The sequence below is a fragment of the Astyanax mexicanus genome, chromosome 15 (assembly GCF_023375975.1).
Source record: "Astyanax mexicanus isolate ESR-SI-001 chromosome 15, AstMex3_surface, whole genome shotgun sequence".
Taxonomy (NCBI): domain Eukaryota; kingdom Metazoa; phylum Chordata; class Actinopteri; order Characiformes; family Acestrorhamphidae; genus Astyanax; species Astyanax mexicanus.
This window is the reverse complement of record NC_064422.1, coordinates 15,161,784-15,183,606: the sequence shown is the minus strand read 5'-3', so window position 1 is coordinate 15,183,606 and position 21,823 is coordinate 15,161,784. Positions and strand designations below refer to the sequence as shown.

The 21,823-nt window shown below is 39.3% G+C and overlaps 1 protein-coding gene across 4 annotated transcripts in view; it reads right to left on the bottom strand.

Moving 5' to 3' along the window:
• Positions 1 to 21,823, bottom strand: part of ttyh2 (tweety family member 2) — a 107,159-nt gene that overhangs the window by 32,113 nt on the left and 53,223 nt on the right. For all 4 annotated transcript variants that reach the window (XM_022669069.2, XM_022669071.2, XM_022669070.2 and 1 more), the window contains exon 3: positions 4,818 to 4,929. In XM_022669069.2, the coding sequence (XP_022524790.2) occupies positions 4,818 to 4,929 (112 nt within the window). The remainder of the gene's footprint in view (positions 1 to 4,817; positions 4,930 to 21,823) is intronic.

The window sequence follows — 21,823 nt, the reverse complement described above, 5'->3', positions numbered from 1 at the left end:
TTTACCAAGCGTGAGCTCGGGCCGGGGGGCGTCATCACGTGTACGTGCTGAATAGAACTGATTACATCTCCCCAGTATGAGATTAATACAGTATAAATACATGGGAAAAACAGTAAGGTCTTAGTAAAAAAAAAGAAAAAAAAGAAACAGCATCTCTCAAGTCAAATGTCTCTATAGGTCTAGAGCATCTGATGGCTGGTTGCAGTATGATGTGCAATTTCAAAGAGAACACAGCCCCGCCCCTTTCCATTTACAATATTTTTTACACTATAAAGTGCACCGGATTATAAGGCGCATTTTATGTGACACTAGTAACTAGTATTAGGAATAGGGGTTATGCCATATTTTCCTTCTAATTTAGCAGATCCTACCACTTACTTAACTAAACCTAAGCTAAGTTAAGTAAACAAAACTGTAATTCTTAAAAAGAACAAAACATTTTAGACACGTAAAATGAGCGCTGGATGTTAATCTACAGATAGACAGATTTCTCTCCTGAAAACAGTTTATTTGGGTGAGTTAAGCGCTTCCGTTTATTTACAGTGAGCTTAGATTTCAACTAAAGCTGGATCATAAGTAGTAGTGGCTAATCGCTAGCAGTTAACGGCTAATACCACCCGACAGCGTTTCATTGAAAAGCCCTGAGTGTTCCTGTAAGCTAGGTCATATCAGCTAGCGGTATGACCCATGTAGCTTGTTTTGACATGGTAAACGCACAGACTACAGTCCGATATACTCACCTCTGAACAGCAAAAGAGGTAGTGCTGTAGTTATCGGCTAATACTAATGCTGATCCAGCAGTGCTAGTCGGGGTTAGCAGAAGGCTACAGGCCGATAACACTTACCGCTGAACAGCCAAGAGCTAGCGAGGTTAGCGACTAATTCTAATACTGCTCCAGTCTCAGTGCTGGAGAAACTTTACTGAAACTCCTGTATAATGCTGTACTTTAGTGGAGTGGCTTTAATGCTCCTTGTAACTTGACTGGTAGAATTCATACATAAGGTGGACTGGAGTAAAAGCTGGTCTGACAAAATCCTTTAATTTTCCCAAAAATTAAGTGCGCCTTATATTTTGTGAATATTTTATTTATTATTCTAAATTGGGTAACACTTTACTTGGATGGTCCATTTTATGGCCTTGTTGATGCTCAACTGACATTCAACTAACACTGAATTGAACGTCCATTAAATTTAACTTAACCCCAAGTTGAATGTAAATGACACAAAATAGAACCTAACCCCACACCTAACCCTAAACTTAACCCTTAATCAACCATAAAATCAAACCCTACACCTAACCCTTACCCTAACCTTAACCTAAGCTTAAAATCTAACAATAAACCCAATCCTAAAATATTAAGATAAGCGTTCGGGTTAGAGTTGAATGTAGGGTTATATTCAATAGAGAATCTTTTACTTTCACCTTTTAGTTCATTTGCATTTAATAGACATGTAGTTGAATGTTAGTTGAATGTCAGTTGAGCATCAAAGAGGCCATCAAATGGACCATCCAAGTAAAGTGTTACCCTAAATTGTACTTTGGTTAACTGCACTTTTACTATTGGGACATTACACTCACTGGAAAAAGTGGGCATACCACAAAAATCTGCTTTGATTTTGCTCAATTAGGCTGCAATGTAAACTCAAGGAAGGCAGTCTGAGACATTTGGTTGGGGGAGGGGACAGGCCTACCAAATGATTAGTTGATTCATTGGTTCTAACAGGTGCAGTGATTATTCTATGGTATTGCTAAAGAACTGGTAGGGATACAGGAAAAATACACAGTCTATTCATAGAGACACATCCTCAGTGTCCTGGATACCTAGTCCCTGACCTCCTTCTACTCTCTGTCTGTCCCTCTCTTTCTGTGTGTGTCTCTCTCTCTCCCTCCCATCTGCATCAATCTCTACGTTTCTCTCCCTCGCTCTCTTTTTTCTCTCTCCTTCAGCATCTCCCTCTCTTTATCTGTAACTCTTTCTCTCCTTTTTTCTCTTCTTCTCCATCTCTCTCCCTCAGCATATTTCTTAACCTCCCTCCTTCAGCATCTCTCCATCTTTCTCCCCCTTTCTCCCTCCCTCAGCCTCTCTCCAACTCTCTCTCTTTCTAGCTCTCTAATCCAGACAGAGTTCAGTCTGCAGGGTTGAACTGCTGAATACAGTGTTATACAATATTATGAGCTTTAAGTGTCTCAGTAGTGATGTCATCAGCCCTATGAACTAAAAGCAGAGAAATTCAGACAGAAATAGACGTGCTGCCCCGCCCACATTCCAGACTGCTCCTCTGGAGTTCAGCGGTGACGGTTCATTACGCTATAAAAAAAGGCACCAACATGAAAGAATACAGAGTAAGAGGGCATGGCCTAGTTCTTCTCACTGGAATGTTAGGGCAGTACTAGTGCGTGAGTGTTTTCTGCACTGTCACACACAGTCAAAGACGTGTTCTTCAGACATGTCTGACACAGCCAATATCAACATCAGTGTAGGACAGTATCAACGTCCCAGGCATTATTTTAGACTACATGTACAGTTGCAAAAAAATAAAAAAATAAATAAATAAAAAAAATTGCTCCCTTACTGATTTTGTTTTTGGAATTTTGTCAGACTTAAATTTTTTCAGATTATCAAACAAACTTTAATATCAGACAAATATAACCTGACTAAATGATAGTTTCATTTATTTGTGAAAAAAACTATCCAAACCAATCTATCACTGTGTGAAAAAGCAATTAATGTCAGTGTTAATGATTCAATAATAAGAAAGAGACTGGTCAAAAATGGTCTCCAATGGGAGAGTTCCAAAGCAAAAAAAAACACTGCTGGTTAAATTTGCCCAAAACTCTTGATGATCCCAGGACTACGAGTACATATTCTTTGGATTGACAGGACAAAAGTTGAACTTTTCAGCAAGGTATGTGTCCCATTTAATTTGGCAAGAAAACTAACTTAAAATTGAAGAAAAAGAACATTATTCTGAACATAAAACTTGGTGGTGGTAGTGTAATGGTCTGGAGCTGCTTTGCTGGGTTTTTTTTTTGCTGTTTACCAGACAATTCTAAAGGAGATGTCCAGCCATGTGTTAGTGATCTCAAGCTCAGGCGCACTTGGGTTCTGCAGCAGGACAATGACCCAAAGCACACCAACCTCTAAATGGCTTTATAAAAAAAAAAAAAAAAAAAAAAAAAAAAAAAAAGTGGTTTTGGAGTGGTCTAGTCAAAGTCTGATTGAGATGCTGGGGATGATCTTAAACAGGTGGTTTTTGCTGGAAAATCCTCCAATGTGTCTGAGTGAAAACAATTCTGTAAAGATAAAGAGTTGGCTAAAATTCCTCCACAGAGATGTGAAAGACTCTTTGCCAGTTATCAGTAAAGCTTGATGGCAAGTTGTTGCTGCCAAGAGTGGCACAATAAAGCCATTAGGTTTAGGGAGCAAACACTTTTTCACACAGAGCTAGATTGGTTTGGATATTTTTTTTTTCCTATTAATAAATTAAATCATAATTTAAAAAGCGCTTTGTGATCGGCAGTGCTGCACTGTGGGCTGCCAGCAGGGGGAATGGTAGACATAGGGGAGGAAATGGTAGAGTTGGATCCTAAAACTCCAACTCCCCGAATCCACAGCAGTGATGATCAATAAACCAGCTGCACCTGTGCACTACCCTATATAAACCTCAGTCAAACCAGACCCCACTGTTGCAACTTTACAGAGAGGTGACCGGTAACAGAGAGTTTAAGAAAAGAAAAGAAAAAAAAGAAGGAAAGAGATCTGAAAAGAAAGCCACACACACTTTTTACATGTACTGAGGTTACGTGAAATGCGGCTATTTTGGCTAGTGTACCTCTTGGTGAGAAATCGATAACTAGGCATGCGTCTACAATTCATCTCAAAGACAGAGGCCTTTAAACTGTGTTGAGAGCTTTAAATTCTTCCAATAGTGATACAAGGAGCACTAACAGCTCAGTGATATGTGCAGAAAATACTGCAGCCACATGTGTTCCCCTCATTGCAGCGCTTCCAGCAGCATTTTTCAGCAGGATAATGCTCACCCACACACAGCAAAGCTTTCCCAGGTATATCTTTGCTAGATCGCAGGCCGGTTGACTACACCTTATCTTGTATCCAGGTTATATTCTTTTAATTGTACAGTTTGTCCCCAAAAAGTATCATTTCACTTTAATATTGTAAATACTTACATAGTATATCATTATTACATTCATGCATATAAAGCCTTATCCAATGTTTTTCAGTATGTGTTCATTAATTTTAGTTTCTACATTTCTGTACACAGAACAGGAATGGTTCACAGTCTTGCATAATGAAAGAGGTTGAGTTAAGTAGGCTGTGAGTTGCAAAAGGTTGGGAACCCCTGCCTTAAATGATACGGACAGGATGAAATATTTACAGGACATTTTTTAAATATTAAATACTAACACTGGGCTTAGGGCACACCCACTTTTAGTTCAAATACAAGAACAGATATTTAGAGCACTACATACTGTAGACATGAATAGTGGACTGTGTTACATCTATGGTATGGAGAGAAATGTCTTCTGCTGGTGATGATCCACTATGTTTTATCAAGTCAATGCAGTTTTTGTTTTCCTGGGAAATTTTACAGCACACCATGCTTCCCTCTGCTGATAACTTTTAGAGAGATGTGGATTTCATTTTCCAGCAGGACTTGGCACACTGCCCACACTGCCAAAAGTACCAATTGGTCTTATATAATATTCTAAATTTTTGAGATGCACTAGTACAAATCTTCTTAACCAGAGGTGAGGTACCTTAGGTCAGATGTTTGGCCTGATAGTGTCTACTCACCAGGTTCTCCACTCCTGATAGCGTGTGATTAGCATTGTACAGGGAGTAGGTCAGCTGGTACACCCCATCGTTGGTCTCGCTGTTGCCGTAAAAACCCACTCCGACTGCAACACTGCAAACAGACAGGAAGAAGGTGGACTGTTATCATCATTGCCGTGGCTAAGAAATTGCAAATACTGCTAGATTTAGCTCATAGAAAGTTCTGGGAATACAGCTGCGTAGGTTTAGCCTAGCCTGAGCTAATAACTATCAGATAAACTGCATTAGGTCACTTTGCCTCAATTAATGCAGTTTATATTAGGTAAAGTGATACAGTTTTTCTTAGTAGCAACTGACACATGCTAAAGTAGGCTAAACTGACATATAAAAACAGGTTAATCTAGTTGTAACTAGCTCAGGTTAGGCTAGGCTAAGTGGTTTAATGCAGTTTATCCAGATAACCTAGCTCAGGCTAGGCTAGGCTTTTACAGGCTGAGTGAGTTTTTGCAGTTTATCTAGCAGGAGTTAGCTCAGGCTAGGCTAATACCATGCAGCTGCCTTTCCAGTAGCAACTGGTACATGCTAGACTAGGCTATATTTATTAATATAGCTAGTTTAATTGGCAGCGTCTATCTTAAACCTGGGCAGCCTAGGCTATGTGAATTAAAAGTCTCATTCCATCGTTTTTTAAATTAATTTTAAAATGTCTAGTTGTGGTCTCTAGTACGAATTATTTTTTTTTGAAAAAAAGTGCTGCGGTGATCCGGTATAACACTGCTTTAGTCCAGTGAAGGAGTGGGCAGGATAATAGAAAAATTGGATTTTGGCTCTTGCTTATGAATTTTCCTACATGCAAACATATGGCCTCTGATTGCCTAACAGCACTGCAAGGCAGCAAGATAGAAATGTTTTAAAATAAAGAAAGTTTTACACTATTAACAGTCTTTGCAATATCATATGTTAATTTACAACATGTGTAATGCCCTGCTTAGTGCAGTTCAGCCGCTGACCTAGTCTTAGAGTCTCTGCAAAACACAAAATCCACCGGAGATCCTATGTAAACCTAGTTATTTACACACAGAAGAGGGTAGTCCAGGCCCAAAAAGTAAAAATCCACCCTGGGGTTTTGTTGGCTAAGCTGTAGCAGAGCCGCCCAGGAAGTTGGAACCCAGAGAAAACCCAGAGGTGGATTTGTACTTTTAACTTATGTAAACAAAACTGTTCTAAACATACACCTACCTATCTCAATTGTACTTCACTGGTGGTGTTCCATAGACAAATTCTAACCATTTGTTCCTGAGCTCAGAATTACTGGGTAAAGCATATAACACTGATGTGATATTTGCACAAATAACACAGGAACGAACTGCCATGCTGTTCCTAGTGCTGTTAGCTTTTATCTGACAAGACATGTCTGCTGCCTGGCTTCAGCGCTGCCTGTGGGACGTCACGAGCCAAGGTGGGCGAGGACATGATCTTATTTCACCTTTTAACATAGACACAATGCTTTTCCTGATCGACTCGTTTTTCTGAATATTTTCTTTTACTAGCTATGGCAAATAATGGAGGTTGAGGAACAGTTTAACATGCTGCATGCATGCACAATTCAGAGAGACCTATAGTATTTCACAAAGAACAAGAAAAAGTGGATTTTAGCATTAGGACACTTTTAATGCAGTTTATCTAGAAGCAACTAAATCAGACATGGCTCACCCCAGAGTACAGGACCTTTCCAGAACTTTCTGAGTGAAGGGAAAGCACAATACTCAAGTGGGAAAAGCATGTAAGTCTGCTCAGGCATTACTAAGCTTTCCTGATGTGAAGTCAGGAGGCATATAGCATAATCCATTCTGACTTTTACACTTCTTCATTACTGATCCCCCTCTCAGCAGGACGGCCCACTCAAATCATACTTTAATGAGGAACTGCAAATATAGCCCTGCGCCATCCAAACCGATTAGTCTGATCTGCTGGTCAGACCAGGATCTTCACTGTCACTGTAAGATTAATATTAAAAATAATAATAAGAGCTTGGTGGTCATTGTTGTTTCCAAGATGGTTGGTATTGTACTGCTGTTGATTGCTAAGGTTTTGCTTGTTAATTGCTATTAATTTGCTAGGTGGTTGCTATGGTGTTGCTATAGTGTAGCTATATAGTGTAGCTGTTGGTTGCCAGTATTAACTAGATTTAGGCATGAGTAAGTACAGGGGTGGGACAATGAAACTGAAACACCTGTCATTTCTTCATTAACTGCACATTGCACCAGTAAGAGCAGAGTGTGAAGGTTCAGTTAGCAGGGTAAGAACACAGTTTTGCTCAAAATATTACAATGCACACAACATTATGGGGGACATACCAGAGTTCAAAAGAGGACAAATTGTTGGTGCATGTCTTGCTGGCGCATCTGTGACCAAGGCAGCAAGTCTTTGTGTTGTATCAAGAGCCACGGTATCCAGGGAAATGTCAGCATACAACCAAGAAGAACCAACCACATCCAAGAGGATTAACTGTGGACGCAAGAGGAAGCTGTATCCGGATTGTATCCAAAAAACATAAAACCACGGCTGCCCAAATCACGGCAGAATTCAATGTGCGCCTCGACTCTCCTGTTTCCACCAGAACTGTCCATCAGAACTACTATACTAATAAGCTGACACCACCCCTCCCACATACCTGTGGGATATCAGCCCATTACATGGACTATATATACAATGGGACACTTAGTTTAGTTGCGAGATATTGCCACTCCTGTGCTTTTCTACAGTGTTTGTTATTTCTGGCTTTTGATCCTTGCCTGTCCTTGACTACGATTTTGCTTTGTGATCTATTTCTAGTTTTGAACTCTGCCTGATTTTTGGACTACGATTTTGCCTTGTGATCTATTTCTGGTTTTGAACTCGGCCTGATTTTTAGACTACGATTTTGCCTTGTGATCTATTTCTGGTTTTAAGCTCTGCCTGATTTTTGGACTACGGTTTTGCCTTGTGATCTATTTCTGGTTTTAAACTCTGCCTGATTTTTGGACTACGATTTTGCCTTGTGATCTATTCTGATTTTGAACTCCCCCTGATTTTTAGACTACGATTTTGCCTTGTGATCTATTTCTGGTTTTAAACTCTGCCTGATTTTTGGACAACGATTTTGCCTTGTGATCTATTTCTGGTTTTAAACTCTGCCTGATTTTTGGACTACGATTTTGCCTTGTGATCTATTTCTGGTTTTAAGCTCTGCCTGATTTTTGGACTACGGTTTTGCCTTGTGATCTATTTCTGGTTTTAAACTCTGCCTGATTTTTGGACTACGATTTTGCCTTGTGATCTATTCTGATTTTGAACTCCCCCTGATTTTTAGACTACGATTTTGCCTTGTGATCTATTTCTGGTTTTAAACTCTGCCTGATTTTTGGACTACGATTTTGCCTTGTGATCTATTTCTGGTTTTAAACTCTGCCTGATTTTTGGACTACGATTTTGCCTTGTGATCTATTCTGATTTTGAACTCTGCCTGATTTTTGGACTACGATTTTGCCTTGTGATCTAATTCTGGTTTTAAACTCTGCCTGATTTTTGGACTACGATTTTGCCTTGTGATCTATTCTGATTTTGAACTCGGCCTGATTTTTAGACTACGATTTTGCCTTGTGATCTATTTCTGGTTTTAAGCTCTGCCTGATTTTTGGACTACGGTTTTGCCTTGTGATCTATTTCTGGTTTTAAACTCTGCCTGATTTTTGGACTACGATTTTGCCTTGTGATCTATTCTGATTTTGAACTCCCCCTGATTTTTAGACTACGATTTTGCCTTGTGATCTATTTCTGGTTTTAAGCTCTGCCTGATTTTTGGACTACGGTTTTGCCTTGTGATCTATTTCTGGTTTTAAACTCTGCCTGATTTTTGGACTACGATTTTGCCTTGTGATCTATTCTGATTTTGAACTCCCCCTGATTTTTAGACTACGATTTTGCCTTGTGATCTATTTCTGGTTTTAAACTCTGCCCGATTTTTGGACTACGATTTTGCCTTGTGATCTATTTCTGGTTTTGAACTCTGCCTGATATTTATACTACGATTTTGCCTTGTGATCTATTCTGATTTTGAACTCTGCCTGAGTTTTGGACTACGATTTTGCCTTGTGATCAATTTCTGGTTTTAAACTCTGCCTGATTTTTGGACTACGATTTTGCCTTGTGATCTATTTCTGGTTTTAAACTCTGCCTGATTTTTGGACTACGATTTTGCCTTGTGATCTATTTCTGGTTTTAAACTCTGCCTGATTTTTGGACTACGATTTTGCCTTGTGATCTATTCTGATTTTGAACTCTGCCTGATTTTTGGACTACGATTTTGCCTTGTGATCTAATTCTGGTTTTAAACTCTGCCTGATTTTTGGACTACGATTTTGCCTTGTGATCTATTCTGATTTTGAACTCTGCCTGATTTTTGGACTACGATTTTGCCTTTTGTGTTTTGGATTATTAAAACCTGCCTGCATTTGCATCCAAACTACCGTGGTCAGTTCTACAAAAATTAATGTGGAAAAAAATGTATTAATGCACCCCTAATTAGAAAAATAAGAAATAAAAGGAATTTAAACTAGAAAAGCCTATAGCGCACATTAAACTACAAAATAGCAATTCCAGTGATCAGCTATTGTCTCTGCAGTCTACGCTAAAACGCTCCCCAGACGTTCTGATCTGCTCTCTATAAAAAGCTTCTTACCTCTCTAATTGAGATTACTTTCCCATTATTTTATAGCCATGCTAACAGCATCCAGCGTCATTATGAGATGAAGTGGGCCTGGCGGAGAGCATTCAATTAAAGAGTGCTTAAACCAGACACAAAAGGTGCTCAAACTGGGCTAAACCCAATCTAGAACACCTAAAATACCCAAAACACAATTACAGGAAATGTGTTTCACACTGCATACACACACTCCTGCAGCTTACTGCTGTTCCTCATTATTTACTGATGAATTAGTGAATCAGGCAGAGCTTGAAGTGGGTGAAAAGACCTAGTACTTCACTTATTTAGCAGTATATTAATCAATCAATAACAAAAAAGCCGTTTCTGGACGGGATGGCATGGGAATAATGCCCACCACTGTGTCAGTTGTGAGGTATTACCTTTTTTATTTTCTTCCTAATTTACAAGGCTAATTCCCAACTTACTCGTTAGAACTCCTCCTATCACTCGTGATGCCCCAAAACCAGGAGGGTGAAGACTAACACATGCCTCCTCCGATACATGTGAAGTCAGACACCACCTCTTTTCAAACTGCTGCTGATGTAGCATCGTCCAGTAGCATCACATCGCGCTCAGAGGAGGTCCTGTAAAGATGACTGCAAGAGCACAGCGCAGAATGATCAATGAGGTGAGGAAGAATCCTAGAGTGTCAGCTAAACTCACAGACAAATCTATAATAAGGAAAACATTAAATAAGAATGGAGTTGATGGGAGAACACCATGGAGGAAGCCACTGCTGTCCAAAACATTGCTGCATGTTTGAAGCTTTCAAAAAAGCACCTGGATGTTCCACAGCAGTACTGGCTAAATATACTGTGGAAAGATGAAACCAAAATTGAGTTGTCTGGAAGGAACACACAACGCTATGTGTGGAGAAAAAAGGCACAGCACACCATCATCAAATCCTCACCCCAACTTTGAAACATGGTGGAGGGTGCATCATGATGGAGGGCTGCTTTGCTGCCTCAGGGTCTGGACGGATTGCCGTCATCAACGAAAAAATGAATTCCCAAGTTTACCAAGATATTTTGCAGGAAAACTTAAGACCATCTTTCCACCAATTGAAGCTCAACAGAGATGATGGATGATGCAACAGGACAACGACCCAAAACATAGCAGTAAATCAACAACCGAACGGCTTCAACAGAAGAAAATACACCTTCTGGAGAGTCCTGACCTCAAACCAACAGAGATGGCATCATGACCTCAAGAGAGCGATTCTCACCAGATATCCCAAGAATATTGCTGAACTGAAACAGTTTAGTGAAGAGGAATGATCCAAAATTCCTCCTGACTGTTGTGCAGGTCTGACCTGCAACTACAGGGAATGTTTGGTTGAGGTTTTTACTGTCAAAGGAGAATCAACCAGTTATTAAATCCAAAGGTTCACATACTTTTTCCACCCTCACTGTGAATGTAAACATGTTGTCTTCAATAAAACCATGCAAACATATAATTTGTTTGTGTGGTATTAGTTTAAGCAGACTGTTGTTTGTGTTTGTCTATTGTTGTGACTTAGATGAAGATCAGAACAAATTTAATGATATTTAATTTTATGCAGAAATCCAACCAATCTCAAAGGGTTCACATACTTTTTCTTGCAACTGTAATTGTGTTACTATTATTATTGGATTTTTTTAAAGCTATATCATCATTATACTAGTGGCAAGGACAAGGACAATGACATTGTTTAATGCTATTCTATCTGGAAAAATATATCATCCAAATAAAAATAGCTATTGTGTCAGGGGTGACGCATAGCTTTGCTTTTACCTTTGGGGTGCTTGTGAGGACTGACTAAAATCTGTGATCTAAGGGTCTGTTCCTGTTTTAAAATGCCACGCAAGCCTCCACACTCTCAGCCGACAGCCACTTCCTGTCTGAAGCTCAGATGGAGTTACGCATCTGAAGGAAGGGAGGATGCGGGGCTGGAACAGGGCTACCTATTATAATGAAGACAACAGTAAACTCTCGTTAGGAGAAGACCCTCTGGGTGAACTGCAGCAGTGCATCCACCCATGATGGAAACAGAATGAGAGACACCGAGAGAGAGGGAGAGAGAGAGAGAGAGAGAGAGGGGGAATGGCGAGCGAGAGGAAGGAGCAGGAAAGGAAAACAGGAGACAGTCAGATGTAATAAAGCTTTCTTTAGATCAGGGAATGCAGGAGAGTAAACTCACACACAGGCCTGCCTCTATCTCTCAGGTCTACACACCCCTACCCACTCGAAAGCAACTCCACAGAGGGGGGCAGGAGAAGATGTGAAGATGGGATGAAAGGACCTATCACAAAAATCCATCTTTTGAGGCTCCCAAAAACACTTCTGACGCTCTAATTAACTACAGAGAACATCATCTGCTCCGAAAAGGGAACTGTACTGGTGTTTGCTAGGAGCCTGCTTTCAAAAGTTTTTTTTTTTTTTTTTTTTATCTTTCGTCTTAGAAACCCTACTTTACTAGTGAAGCTCAAAAAAATAATATAATATTTATTATCATTGAAAAGTTACTTTATTTCAGTAATTCTGTTCAAAATGTGCAACTTGTATATTATATTGATGTATTACACACAGAGTGATCTATTGTAAGTGTTTATTTTATTTGCAGCCAATGAAAACGCAACAAATCCAATTGGTACTTTTGGCAGTGTGGCCAATCAGCCAAGTCCTGCTGGAAAATGAAATCCACATCTCCATAAAAGTTAATCAGCAGAGGGAAGCATGACGTGATGTAAGATTTTGTGGGGGGGGGGGGGGGGAACAAAACTGCACTGACTTTAGACTTGATAATAAAACACAGTGGATCAACACCAGCAGATGACATGTCTCTCCAAACCATCACTGATTGGAGAGACACACAGTCCAAGCTGCTTGAGCTCTAGTGTGAAGTTTCCACACTCTTCCTCCAGACTCTGGTCCCTTGATTTCCAAATGAAATGTAAAATTTTAATGAAATGCTACCACATGTCCACTGGCCTCCAAAGAAAAGAAGCTGCATCTGTGGTTGAAGGAGCTGCATTTAAAGCATCCACCAAAACATCCAGATGTCTGCACTTTTTTTTACAATCCATTGGAGAAGATATCAACACCAGAACATTCTGACCCAGAGAAATGACTCGGATCGAAAGCTCCAGTAGAGCAGACCAATCACACATGATTGCGAGGTCTGCCCACAACACACACCCATGCCTCCTTCCTTGTAGATCAATTCTTAAGCTAGAGTCTTCTCCGAAGCCTCACAGTATCTGACACGTCTGTTTCAGCATAGCTTTAAACCGGAGTTTCTCCTCCACAGAATGGTAACAGCAGATGTATGTTTTATGCTCGACATTTAGCTTCTTCAACCACAGATGCAGCTCACCTTCTATGGAAAGTTACAGCTCTGGAAAAAAATCAGAGCCCACATAGTTTGAGTAAAATGAACATTGTTGTTTTATTCTATGAACTACAGACTAGGGGTGGGCGATATGGCTCTAAAATAATATCACAATATTTCATGGTATTTTCACAATAATGATACTTTTGGCTATATGACAAAACACTGAATTAGAAAAATAATTTAGTATTTTATTATTGCATGCAATATGATATGGCTAGCTGAGATATTAAAAAAAAAAAAGAAGTCAATGATCCAGAATGTCATGATACTAGTAATGCACTCCAAATATCTCCATATATGCAGGATTAAAGTAAAATAAATGATTCTGGGCAGATATTATCGGTCTCTAGTAGATATACAATGGGAAATGAGAACTGTGTGAATTTTTCTTTTGCTAAAAACGTCAAAAAAAGTAGTACCCTGACGTAATAATTAGGGGTGGGCATGATATTTCAGGGCATAATATCGTTCACGATATTCAACATTTTTGGCGATATTATCACGTACGATACGATATGGCACACCCCTACCACAGACAACATTTCTCCCAAATTCCAAATAAAATACGGTAATTTTGTTTGCAGAAAATGAGAAATGGCTGAAATAACAAAAAAGATTATATTGCAAAGAAAACCAGTTCATATTCATAAAGTTCAGAGTTCAGAAATCAATATTTGGTGGGATAACCCTGTTTTTTTAATCACAGTTTTCATGCGTTTTGGCATGTACTTCTCCACCAGTCTTACACACTGCTTTTGGATAACTTTATGCCACTCCTGCTGCAAAAATTCAAGCAGTTCAGTTTGGTTTGATGGCTTGTGAACATCAATCTTTCTCTTGATTATAATCCAGAAATTTTCAATTCGGTCAAATGAAAGAAACTCATCATTTTTACGTGGTCTCTCTTTCTATTCTTTTTTTTCCAGAGCTGTAATATGGAGCTCATCAATACCGCAATCTTTTTTTTAGGTTGTGTTGCGTTTATTTTTACTGTAGTTGTAATATACATCCATGGGTCGGTCCACTTGCAAACCGGACGTTCTAACACAAAGCTCTCTTTATGTCATTGTGCAGAATAAGGTTCTGTTCTTTGGGCAGGAAGTTCTTCAGCAAGTCTGTATGAGGTTGTTTTAGAGCTAAAACTGTCTTTGAGTAAGATGTCCTAGTGCAGAAGCTGCTCTGGAGAAGGGATCTTCATCCTAATTGGTCATAATTGTTCCGTTCTGGAGCAGAGTAAGCTCTTGAAAGGTCTGGGGGAAGGCGCTCTGGATACCATATTGGTTTGGGCCAGATGTCTTTTCATGCAGATGCTGTTCTGGAAGAAGGTTCTTGATCCTGATTAGTGAAGAAATGTTCTCTACAGACAGATTCCACACTATTCTAGAGCAAGGTATGCTTTGGCAAAGTCTGAGGGAGCGTTTACTGGAGCTAATACTGTTCTTGAGTATCTTAAGTATTGTTCTACACTTAGAATAAATAAGAGGATGTACAGAAGCTGGACAATGATTCATTTTAGTGTGGGAGGTTTCATGGCTAAATTGGAGCAGCCTGGTGGCCAATCTTCATTAATTGCACATTATTGCACCGGTAAGAGCAGAGTGTGAAAGTTCAATTAGCAGGGTAAGAGCACAGTTCTGCTCACAATATTGCAATGCACACAACATTATGGGTGAAATACCAGAGTTCAAAAGAGGACAAATTGTTGGTGCAAGTCTTGCTGGAGCATCTGTGACCAAGACAGCAAGTCTTTGTGATGCATCAAGAGCCACGGTATCCAGGGTAATGTCAGCACACCACCAAGAAGGACGAACCACATCCAACAGGATTAACTGTGGACGCAAGAGAAAGCTGTCTGAAAGGGATGCTCGGGTGCTAACCCGGATTGTATCCAAAAAAACATAAAACCACGACTGCAAAAATCATGGCAGAATTCAATGTGCACCTCAACTCATCTGCTTCCACCAGAACTGTCCGTCAGGACAATAAATTATTGTGGTTTAAAACCAGGTGTTTCAGTTTCATTGTCCAACACATGTAGCCATATTCTGAAGCAGGGTACACTTTAACAAAGCAGGGTACACTTTAACTTTAGCCATTCTGTTGATTGATATTTGTTTGATATCGCATCTATTTCACCTGATATAAAATTATTGACCCCAGCAGGGATGAGGGCCATCTGAAGCTCTACCATCTGTCCAATCTTGTTCAGGGATGATTGACGAGAGAAGCTATTAGCAACTCACCCTTGAAATTCAGGCGGGCCTACATCTACCTTTCATCTGGATTATTTTACCCCAAATTACTCCAACTTCTCATCCACCCAGAGAGCGGGACAGATGGCTGTTCATTTATGTAGAAGTAACCCTGTCTCAATTCCAGTCACGGCCTACGCTCACTGTAGCTATTAATTAATTTCAACACCCGAGCAATTAGCACGGACCGAGCGTGCCGGAGCGTCAGCAGACAGACAGCAAAAAGCCTGACGACCGAACGACCGACCGACTCCATCTGCGGAGACATACGGAAGATTAGACGAGGTCAACAAACAAAGCACAGCTGCTAAAAAAAAAACAGCACTCAGAACCTCCTCGCTGAACATGGCCGATCTAATCCCACATGATCTGCTGTTTTCCTTCCTTTCAGATCACACTCACCGATTCATCTCACCAGGTAATTCACCACAGCCTTTCTGATCACAGTCAGGTGGGAACATGGTAAGCTATGTAGGGCATGGGATTTAAATCACACAAATAGTATTCATGATTTGGTGAGATCATGCGTATATATTGCGCTAGATTTGAACAATCTGTTTTGCTGCTTTTCTTGTAATATATAGAACTGAGGCAACATTTTTAGCAAACTAAATTCCAGGACTTTTTTTCAGAACATTTTCCATGAGGTTTATACCGTATATATTACAACATACATGTGTGATTCTCTGAGACAGGTGCCCTTTGAATCATATTTCATTTAAGAAGTATCAAACAAATGTTATCCAAAATTATGCATTAATATATATATATATATATATATATATATATATATATATATATATATACATATATATATATATATATATATATATATATATATATATTTTTTTTTTTTTTAGGATGTTAGACTTTTTTCAGATTTTTTTTCTGTAAACATTTACAAGAAATATTCCTTGATACAAAGGACTGGTCCTTTCCAATGTGACAGGGTAAACGTGATGGGGTTGAGTATGATGTGGGGTTGAATGTTAAGGGGTTGAGTGTGACGTGGGGTTGAATTTGATTTGGTTGGGTTTGATGGGTTAAATGTGACTGGGTGGAGTTTGACAGGATTGAGTGTGATAGGGATGAACATGACATGGGGTTGAGTTTGCTGTGGAATTTAGTGTGACCATGTTAAATGTGATGGTGATAACCATGACGTGGGTAAATGTGACGGGGTTGAGAGTGACGGGGTTGAGTGTGACGAGTGTGACTGTGTTGAACATAATGGGTTTCAACGTGGCTGGATCAAATGTGACTGGGTTGAGTGTGACTGGGTTGAATGTTACAGGGTTGAATGTCACTGGTTTGAGTGTCATGTGGGGTTGAGTGTGACTGGGATGAATGTGATGGGGATGAGTGTGACTGGATTGAGTGAGATAGGAAAGAATGTGACAGTTTAAATGACTGGGCTGAGTGTGAATAGGTTGAAAGTGGTGGGGTTGAGTCTGGCTGGGTTGAGTGTGACGTGGTTGAGTAAGACTTGTTTCAATGTGATGCGGATTAATGTGACAGAGTTGAGAGTGATGTGAGGTTGATCGTGACTGGGTTGAGTGTGACGTGGGTTTAAGTGTGATGTCAAGTAAAGTGTGACTGGGTTGATTGTGGACGGGTTAAACATGATAGAGTTGAAAGTGACGGAGATGAACATAACTGGGTTGAGCGTGACTGGGTTGTACGTGACAGGATTGAATGTGAAAAGGTTCAATTTGACCAGGTTAAATGAGATTGGGATTAATAAATCTGGGTTGAGTGAGACTGGGTTGAGTGTGACGTGGGGTTGAGTTGACTGGATTAAGTGTGACAGGGTTAAATGTGATGGGGTTGAGTGCGACATGGTTCAATGTAACTGGGATGAGTGTGATGGGATTGATTAATGTGGGATTGAGTGTGACAGGGTTAAATGTGACTGGGTTGAATGAGACAGGGTTGAGTGTGGCGCGGTTGAATGTAACTGGATTGGGTGTGATGCAGTTGAATATGACTGGCGTGAGTGTGATGGGCTTGAGTGTAACTGGGCTGATTGTGACTAGATTGAGTGTGACAGGGTTAAATGTCACAGGGTTGAGTTTGATGCAGTTAAATGTAACTGGGTTGAGTGTGATGAGGTTGAGTGTGACTGTGTTGAATGTGATAGGGTTGTACGTGACAGGATTAAATGTGAAAAGGTTCAATTTAACCAGGTCAAATGTGACTGGGATGAATATGACGGGGTTGAGTGAGACTGGGTTGAGTGTGACGTGGGGTTGAGTTGACTGGATTAACTGTGACAGGGTTAAATGTGATGGGGTTGAGTGTGACATGGTTCAGTGTAACTGGGATGAGTGTGATGGGATTGATTAATGTGGGATTGAGTGTGACAGTTTTAAATGTGACAGGGTTGAATGAGGCGCGGTTGAATGTAACTGGATTGGGTGTGATGCAGTTGAATATGACTGGCGTGAGTGTGATGGGCTTGAGTGTAACTGGGTTGATTGTGACTAGATTGAGTGTGACAGGGTTAAATGTCACAGGGTTGAGTGTGATGCAGTTAAATGTAACTGGGTTGAGTTTGATGAGGTTGAGTGTGACTGGGTTAAATGTGACGGGGTTAAATGTGACGGGGTTAAGTGTGACGTGATTGAATTTAACGGGGAGGAGTGTGACAGGGATGAGTGTGACTGGGATGAATATAATTGAGTTGAATGTGACAGGGTTGTACGTGACCGGATTAAATGTGAAAAAGTTCAATTTGACCAGGTTGAGTGTGACAGGGATGAATATGACGGGGTTTAATGTAAAAGCAAACAGTGGAATTGTACAGTTTAATCCTGAATGAGTTTGCTGTGAATTAAGGCACAGTATTATTATTCAACACCTTTGTAATATATGCAAATTTATTCTGTTAGATGCAAATCTCTGTGTAGATCCGCTGAGATGTAGTGTTTTTTATTATTAAAGTGAGATGGATTGGTGTAAAAGCAGCTCTTGTAAATGTACAGTTATGTGTAAGTGGTATTGTATGTAGTACAGTAATAAATAATGGCTAGATATAAACGAGAAGTCTAGTTGTGAGTTGGACAGAAAGTGAACACATGGGTAACATATGGGTAACGCTTTAAATATTTTATATATATATCTCATTAATTAGTGATGAGCATATCCGTAAATAGCACCTTACATCATCACATTTAAAATATGTACATCTCTCATCAAACTAGGAGCAGATAATGCTCAGCTAGACTACAGTATACTACATATGCAAATTTTTGTGGACAGCCCAGATATTTTATGTTGCACCCATGGCTGACATAGACGTGCAAATGCACACACACAGCTTGTCTAAACTACTCTCTAGAGAAGTACTGCCAATAGCATAGGAATCTTCAGAACAGAATGATAATTCAACCCTGCAATGTGATTGTCTGAGAGGAGTTTTATGAGTGACATTATTAGCCGGTAACAAACTGTAACCAAAGCTTTCCGTGTATTACTCCACCAAATACAGATAACCTAGTGATTATGCAGTGCTTACAAACCAAATACAAACAAAATGCGATGCCATTAAACACCAATGGGAGCCGCTGGTTCCCATAGACACACTGCAGAAACGGCATGTCTTCAATAGGCAGCACAGAGGCAAAGACGCGGTCCCACAAATAAATAAGCGCAGCGATTCGAAAATACGCATTATTACACACAATATAAGCCACCAATATCAGGTTAAGAGTTGTTATTATTAAAATAAAAGTTTAAGTGTATATATTTTCCAGTTAATATAGGGTATTTTAAGCTGAATGTAAAATAGGGCACCCTTGTAATTCCACAGGCCTTGCCGCTGGAGGGCACCGAAGTAAACAAAACTTTAATTCTTAAAAAAAAAAAGAAAAAAAAAAAAAAAAGAAATCAAAGTTAAACTTGATTGGACTTTAATCTACACAGATTTCTCTCCTAAAAAATGTTTATTTAGTTGAGTAAAGCTCTTAAGTTTATTAAGCTTAGATTTCCACAAATTGTTTGACTGAAATTGTAAAAAAATTGTGAAAAAACAGAGCAGCAATGGAACTGTTTTAACTCAATGAGTTTTTATAACCAAACAGATATTAATTTCTCCTTCTCTTTAATATTTTTTTTTTATAAACAGTGATAACTGAACTGGGGTATAATTGCAATAATTCGCTTGAGGTTCGTGCTATAACGTGTAATAATGGCACTGCTATGCTGATCTACGACCGCAGCACAGCAGTGCCAATATTACACGTTATAGTACAGACCGTAAGTGTATTATTGCTTAAGTAACAGTAGATACAGAAATCACCAGTGTCTCAAACTGTTGTAGCCATACTTCTGCATGACATACCTGCACAACAAGGGGAGTCAGGGGTTCTTTTTCTTCTTCTATTGTTTAATTGGTGATGACAGCCTGTCAAAGCTTGCTGAAACTGGTATGAATGTCTGAATGACCTAAAAATGTGTTTTCACCCACCTCTTTATTTTTTTGGGATCAAATTTTGCTCATTTCGTCTGGACTGTGGTTCGCTGCACTTTTAACACCTGCTATTTTGGTTTAGACCAAACTGAAAAGTCTGGACCAAACAAGCTAGATTTGAAAGCATCCGAAAAAACTTTCCAGCATGCATGCAAAATTGGGAATCCTGATGAAAAACAAGAAATACTTCTTTTCAGCATGCAGTGAGACAGCTGGGTGAGAGAGTGAGAAATGAATTCACTGTGGTATTTATCCTATCAGCATGCTAGAAACCGTTTAGTTCCTGCTCTTTTTGTAATACAGTAAGTCACTCTGAGTTGCATATGCACATGCATTGAAACTGATCTTCTACCCTTCTATCTTCTATTGCCTGCATTAGCCAATAAATGAAAATAGACAGAAACATGAGCAAATTAGGAAAAGCTATAGCCCATCTTGGTAGTGTCATGCAGGCTAAACCAAGAACAGACAATCGCAGATATCAATCATACAATTTATTAACAAAAACATACTAGAGTGAGCAGGCAAAAATTGTCATACGCTGGGAATCCAAAAGGATAAAGGGCTAGGAAAAAAAAAGAGTAACCAAAAACACGCAAAAAAGGATTGGTAACAATAGGAAACAAAAAAAAGAAATGCTTAGTAGAAGAGTTAGAAATATAGATTGAATACCCGGCGAAGGAACACTGGAAAGAGTGTGGTATTTACACAAGACAGACCAGGTATGTGCAATCAGAAGCTCGGAGAGCGAGAACACCGTAGCATCACGTGATCAGCAGAGTCAGGGAAGTCTGGTAAGAGAGCATGCTGGGAATTGAAGTCTTTGTTTTAAAGTTTATAGTCCAAAGCAGGCAGACTGACAGCATCAGGACTAACAGCCAGGGCCGTAGAGGCAGCGTCACAGTGCTTTTAGCCAATCAGAGGTGATAAGTTTGCATGTCATGAATATTCATTTAGAGTTAGAGCCAAAATCCTGTCGTTCTCCCCCGCCCACTCCTTCACCGAACGAAACCAGCCTGAAACAGGAGCAAAAGAGCACTTTCTCACAAAACCAGCTCATTCATACTAGAGACGAACAAAAAATGAATAAAAAAAAACATGAAATGAGATCTTTTTTAAATGCACTGAAGAGGGAATGGTTCTTCCTGAAAGTCTCATCTGATAAGATGATGTCACAAGATCATACTAGGGTATACTTTTTTACACCGGTACTGATACCCAAAGGATACTTTTTTCGATATCGTTTTGTAAATTGTAGCCCATAAAAATCCTGATAAATATTCTTACACAATGCATTTATTAAACAGCCGACACGAGTAATCTCAATCTCATCTTGTTAAAACAAACAGTGAGCATGTTTGTGGCACTTTTTTAAGAAAAAAAACATTGATTGTGATTAAACTACAAATATTTTTCTTGCGGTTTAGTTTTTTGCAGATGAATTTTTTTCACTTCACAAAATTTTTGGAGAAAGTTTTTTGGGTTCACAAAATTTTTGGAGACGAAGATTTTTCACTTCACAAAATGTTTCGGAGACAAAGTTTTTTTGGTTCCCAAAATTTTTTGTTGACAAATTTTTTCGTTTCCCAAATTTTTTTTTTGGTACCCAACATTTTTCAGAGACGAATTTTTTTGGGTTCCCAAAATGTTTTGGAGACGAAGTTTTTTTGGTTCAAAAAATTATCAGCATTACACTGACTACATTAAATTATATTAGTGGTGTCAATCCCTTAAAAATGAATTAAAATCATGAATATTTTTAATACTGCTAGTTCCCTGTATTTCTGAGAGAGGGGCAGTAATAATAATGTGATGTGGTTTAGATCAGGCAGACTTTTTTACTGTATTATAATATCTCAGGAGACAGAGGGGGGAGGGGGGGAGAAAGTGCAAGTGAGAGAAAGAGAGCAAGTAAGAGGGTAAGTGGTAGATGTGAATAAAATTAAATTAAAATATATATTTTTTTCTTTTCAAAATTTCCAGTAAACATGGAAACCCTGCTGAAAAATAAACTATATTCCTTTCAACCTGCAGTGAGACAGCTGGGTCAGTGAATTTACTCTGGTATTGATTAAATCACCATGTCTGCAACAATATAATACACTTCTTCTGTGTTTGTGCACATAACTAGAATATAAAAGTAAACCTTCTGCTCTCTGATCCCAGACCAGCACTTCACACTTTACT